This window comes from Eurytemora carolleeae, unplaced genomic scaffold (genome assembly GCF_000591075.1).
Source record: "Eurytemora carolleeae unplaced genomic scaffold, Eaff_2.0 scaffold1562, whole genome shotgun sequence".
Lineage (NCBI taxonomy): Eukaryota > Metazoa > Arthropoda > Copepoda > Calanoida > Temoridae > Eurytemora > Eurytemora carolleeae.
Window position 1 is genome coordinate 60878 of NW_019397448.1, and position 5989 is coordinate 66866.

Genomic DNA, 5989 nt, shown 5'->3' on the forward strand with positions numbered 1-5989 from the left:
CAATGTTTTCTATTTGTGCATAAGTGTGCATATTGTTTCTCTTTTCTTTTGGAAACCTGTATTTTCAAAAAAAATTTATTTAAGCAAATTTAAACTACACCATTTATATATTTGTGTGTGAATAAATCTTTATATATATATATATGTATATAATATGTTGTTAGGATTATACAACGCTGAACTAAGGAAAACTTGCCTACTGATTATGCCTAAAGAGATTAAGCATGAGAGGGAGATTAAGGCAGTTCTGGACCATCAGTTAGTGAACCTGAGGACTTATAACCTGGACCCCAGAGCCCTAGCCCAGGATATGGCAGGCTTGCAAAGTACATACAGGTATGATAAGAGAGAGATAACCAAGGCCAACAAGATGTTGAAGACATGACAGGTGCCTATGGACGTAAATTCCATGCCAGGGCTGGTGGAGGATGTGTCTGATGCTGAGGATGTAGACGTCAAGGGTGCAGTGAATGCCCTGCAGAATGGTGATACGTGTTATTTCTGCAAGAAATCTGGACACCAGAAGAGAGATTGCAGGAAGTTTGATGAATGGAAGAGGAAGAATCCTAACAGGAAGTACGGAAGTGACACTCATAAGGCCAATTCCCGCCCCTCAATTTTGTGTTACAACTGCGGGAAGGAGGGTCATATTGCATTGGAATGTAGAGGAGAACAGAGAAACCAGGGAAGGAGAGAGAATGGCGGTTTTGGAGGGGGACAAATAGCAGATATTGCCAAATCCATGGCTGCGATGCAGGAAGTTCTGCAGAAACTGGTACAAGAGGCGGTTTTTCCCTATGGAGTTCCGATGACGGACGGTCGTCAACTCCTAAGATTGCAGAAAATAATGATTTGAATGTAGTTACTAATCATTTAATAAACAATTCTGTCAATCCGAATGTCCATGATTTGTGTAAGTTAATACCGGAAGTGAAAGGAGAAGTTAGAACGGAAGTAATGAACAATGTTAGGAAGTTGAAGAATGACTTTAATCCGGAAGTGATGGATAGGTTGAAACCTTACGGAAGTAAGGATATAGAACTTAAAGAATGGGAAAAGAATATTCTCATGCATCTGAACAATGTTAATTTGGTTGAGAGGGACGACCGTAAAACCTCGTATGTGAAATTTAAGTTATTTAAACGAGACATATAGGAGTTAGCCTTAGTAGACACAGGCAATCTAGTGAAAGGTACTTTAGTGTCAAGTGAATTCTGGAAGATGATAGGGGGGAAAATGCTAGAGGAGAGTAAGGCTAGATTACACATGGCAGAGATAGGTGGGAAAGGACTGAAAGTATTGGGGAAAGGAGAAAAGATTAAGTTCTACTTGGATGGTTTGGATCGTAGATTTGAAGTAGAACCAATTGTGATAGAAGGCCTGAATCATGCAGTGAACTTTGGTATAGAGTTTTTTCCGACAGCAGGAAGTGTCAATATCCTGTACGGAGAAGGAAGTGAAACTAGTTACCGGAAGTAAGGGTCAGGAAAGGTTAACAAGACTGTGCAGTGCTTATGGGAAACCTTTCCCTTTCATGATTAAAGGCAGAAGAGTGGATAAGGAAACCAAGAATTGTGTCCAAGTAATTCTGGCTGAGTGGAAAGCAGAGAGAAGCGAACCGGAAGTAAACAACAGTGGAGGAAATATTAGAGAGGAAGTTATGGTCTGCTGAGAAGATAATCATCCCTGCTGTAAATGCAAAACTAGTCAAGGTGAGAACAGAAGGTAATTGGAAGGGTGCTGGAGTGGTAGAAGCATTGCCTTTAGAAGATCAAGAGAAGGGGAGAAAAGTTCTATTTTCGGAAAATGCATATGATCTGTCAGGAAGTTTACAAGCGGTGTATGTGGAGAACCATGCAGAGGAGTGTGTAGAATTGTGCATAGGACAGAAGCTGGGCACAATACATAGTATGTGCATAGATAAACAGGCCTGGATTAAGGAGGAGTTAAGGGGAAGTACGGTACAGGATTTAGATGAAGAGGGAGTGTGTAACTCTCAGGAATCACTTAACTCATTGCAAGAATCCGATTTTCCCACAGAAGAGAGTAGAAGGAAGTTCATCAAGGATAATTTCAAGATAGATGAGAAAGAGATTTTGAACAAAGATACAGAGCTGAAAGAGGAAGTGATCAAACTTTCCTGGAAAACTTTTCTACGTTAGCCCTTCACCCTAATCACTGTGGCAAAACAGATTTACTGGAGCTGTGGATAGAATTACAGCCAGGGGCAATACCTAAGAGATCCTAGGTGAGGCCATTGAACCCTGACCAGCATGCAAGCTTGAAAGAACAATTGGATGAGTGGATCCAACAGGGGATTATAGAACCTGCTAACAGTCCCTGGGCATCGCCACTAGTTTCTGTGAAGAAAAAGGATGGGAGGGCGAGATGGGTGACTGACCCGAGGCAGCTTAAAGACGTCACAATCAAGGATGCTTATCCCCTGAGGATTATTCAGGAAAATCTGCAAAAGTTGAAGGGTGCACAAATCTTTACTTCAATTGATGCCTGTGGTGCATACCACGCAGTCCAGATAGAGGAGGGGAGCAGGGATTGTACAGCTTTTATGAGTCCTTTCGGTACATTTTGTCAAATGTCGGAAGCGTCTACAGCCAGATGTTGGACCTGGCCCACTTACCTGTGGAGTACTGGTTATCATATCTGGACTACATCCTGGTGTACTCCATGGACAACTGGGACCACTTGAAGCATCTGAAGAGTATCGTGGAGGCTCATACGAAGGCAGAGATCAAGATTTAACCTAAGAAGACCAAGAAATTTCAGACAGAAACTGAATATTTAGGACATAAAGTGATTCAGGGCAGAGTACAGATGTTGAATCATTATATGAAAGATATACAGAGCTGGCCACGTCCCACTAGTTGCAAGGAAACTTCGTCATTCCTGGGATTCACGGATTATTACAGAGGTTTTTTTCCCAGGTACTCAGCTTTGACCAACAGGATGAATAGTCTCAGGAAGGCAGAGAAATGTGTGTGGACTAAAGATATGGAGAAGGATTTCCTGGAGTTGAAGGCGGAGTTTTCAGCAGGGTGTATACAAGCTTATCCAGATTTTGATTCAGATGAACCTTTCATTCTTACTACGGACTGGTCGTCTCTAAACATTGCAGGGGTTCTGTCTCAGAAACAAGATGGAGTGGAGCAGTTTCTGGGCTACTGGGGGCGGAAGTGTAATCGTTACGAGTGACACTACTCCAGCGCCAAGGGGGAGCTCCTCGCCCTGGTGAAGTGTATGAAGAAGTGGGAACATATTTTAAGTACCGGCCCCCCTTCCTAGTCTACATGGATGCTGCTAGTTTGAAGTATATCGTGAACTTGAAATCAGAGGAAACTATTTTTAAACATTGGTACGCGGAACTGGCTCAATACAAATTCATTGTGATACATAAGAAAGGAAGTGAGAATGTTAATGCAGATGACTTGTTTAGAGCCAAGCATTTAGATGAGCCAACAGCAGAAGAGAATGAAGAATATCAAGAAGTCAACAAAGTGGGATAGATGAAGATAACTTTTGCAGCAGAACTGGAAGGAAACCCTGTGGAGATAGGAAGAGAAAGGTGGAAGTTTGCCGGATATCCGCCTGCTATTCATAACCTGAGTAATGAGACAAGATTCGAGATAGTAGAGGGAAATGTACTGAGGAAGTTACAGGAAGAGGATGAAGTCTGGAAGGAAGTGATCAAGTAGATTGTGGAAGTACCCAAGATGCAGGAAGTGAGGGGAGAAATACAGGAAGTGATATCCGTGAGGCAGATGTTCAATCCTACCTTCACTGTAAACACAAATCGGGAAAACTACAGAAACTAGTTCTGATATTCGCGGAAAAAAAGGCATTCATGCGTGAATATAGGAACCAGATTCCGATATTTCATGGAAGCATTTTCCGAAATTAAAGGAAAAGAGTTTCTCGAAATCCAGAACTTGATTCCGTCTCAATTATTCAAATAGAATTAAAATAGAATTTAATTCTTAAAATATCGGAATTGAATTCCGATTTTAAAGGAACTCTTTTCCTATCTTTAGAAATCTAAATTCCCGTTTTCCAGTTCAGGGGCGGGTCCACTCCAGGGTCCTGGACCCTTCCCAGTTTGGGTCCAGTCCAGTCCAGGGTCCTGGATCCTATCCATGCCAGTCCACGGTCCAGTTCAGGGTCCACGGTCCCGTCCATGCCAGGGTTCCGGATTCTTTCCAGTCCAGGGTCCACTTCAGTCCAGTATCCAGGATCCTATCCAGTCCAGGGTCCAGGATCTAGTCCAGTCCAGGTTCAGGATGAGCGCTGCCTCCCCCCCCCTCNTACAAATTAAATCAACAGGTTTGTTTTTATTCAAACTTAAAATTTTCTTAAAGATCAATTAAAATATATATTCTGAATATAAATATAAAAAAGTTGTGCCTTAAAAACAGTTTTTAAATCTGGTGCAAGAATTTTAGATGACAAATTCAGCAAAGTGCAGTGGAATAAAGGATAACAAGATAAGAATCGGTTTATTTCAAATATTTGGTTTTATAGCTCATTAGTTTCGTAGAGACATATAGCTTTTTTCTCCAAACCTGTTTAATTAAATAAAAAAAAGATCATGGTTAAAAATTCAGTTCTTAGTAACAGTATAAACACAGTTTTATACCATGATAGAGAAAAGGTAAAAACTACAAGTTTGTAGAAAATGTAATGCCGTTTAATTAAATAAAAAGAAAATAGAAATCCAGAGCTGGGAACTCTTGAATAGTGGATATCGGAATTAATGCTTGATCTACTCATTTTCTTAATCTCAAGATTAAATAATGCTTGTTCTCCTCTTGTTATTATTCTCCAGATGAATTAACCGATCGTGATTAAGGATATCGCATTCTAAAGGTTTCAGCTCAGGTTAAAAATACAGAAAAAATCTCATAAGAGATTATTAATTACTTCATGTTTACTAATTTAAAAAAATCAAATTTTACCTTCGATTCCCAGCTCAGATCTTCTCAGAGCTCAGCTCAGACCTAAACAACAATTTGACATAAATTTTCTGTTCTCTTAGAGGTAGTACAGGGCTTTTTTTTTGTTTCTTTTAAAAAGGGAATGCGGATTATGAGGTAAGAGATAAGAAGATTGAGCAGTTTTCACTCCTCACTTAAAAAAATATTCTTAGCTCATTTCCTGACAAGATTAAGAAAAAACTTTGTCCAAAATAAATACTCGGTTAAAAAAAATACAATTAGACAGAATATTTACATAAAAAGGGGGGGGGTTCTAATGACTTTGTATTAAGAGATATCTCTCTGATTTTTGGCATGCAGGCCTGAATTGTGATCTAGTTTTTTAATCAAAAACCAAAGTGGGGAAAAAATAATTTTTCCTGCTTTTTCAGACTTTTTTTCAAAAACTTTGTGTTAGGTCCATGTGGGGTGTCGAAAGTCATCACTACTGGGTCGGGAAACTCAATTCTGAATTGGGATCTAGTGTTTGAATCAAAAACCAAAGTGAGAGAAAAATATTTTTCCCCCTGATTTTTCCCGCATTTTCCGGTCATTTTATCAAAAACTTTGCATTATAGGTCTATGTGGGGTGTCAAGTCATAAACATCCCAGCTAACATTAAATCTTCGCCAGAGTTGGTTTTCCGCCGTCGTAAATGCGATGGCGGGGGGTACACTGTACCGCAATAGTATATACTATATGTCCCCGCCATAGTGCAATTGTCGCAGTTTCGATGGCGGGGAATTCTAAACCTCTGTAGTAGAAACAAAATTTTCCCCGCCATAGTATAATTGTCGTATATACGACTTCGGAAATTCTGAACCGCTGTAGTATATACAAAATTTTCCCCGCCATAGTACATCTGTCGTAAATACGACTTCGGAAATTCTCAACCGCTGTAGTATATATACAAAATTTTCCCCGCCATAGTACATCTGTCGTATATACGACTTAGGAAATTCTGAACCGCTGTAGTATATACAAAATTTTCCCCGCCATAGTAA

The 5989-nt window shown here is 40.0% G+C and overlaps 1 protein-coding gene across 1 annotated transcript; it reads left to right on the top strand.

The window, feature by feature from the left end:
• The first annotated feature begins 394 nt into the window (after positions 1-394).
• On the top strand, positions 395-856 carry LOC111714352 (branchpoint-bridging protein). The gene has a single exon (XM_023489443.1). It carries the CDS (start codon positions 395-397, stop codon positions 854-856), a length of 462 nt encoding a protein of 153 aa, XP_023345211.1.
• The last annotated feature ends 5133 nt before the right edge of the window (positions 857-5989 follow it).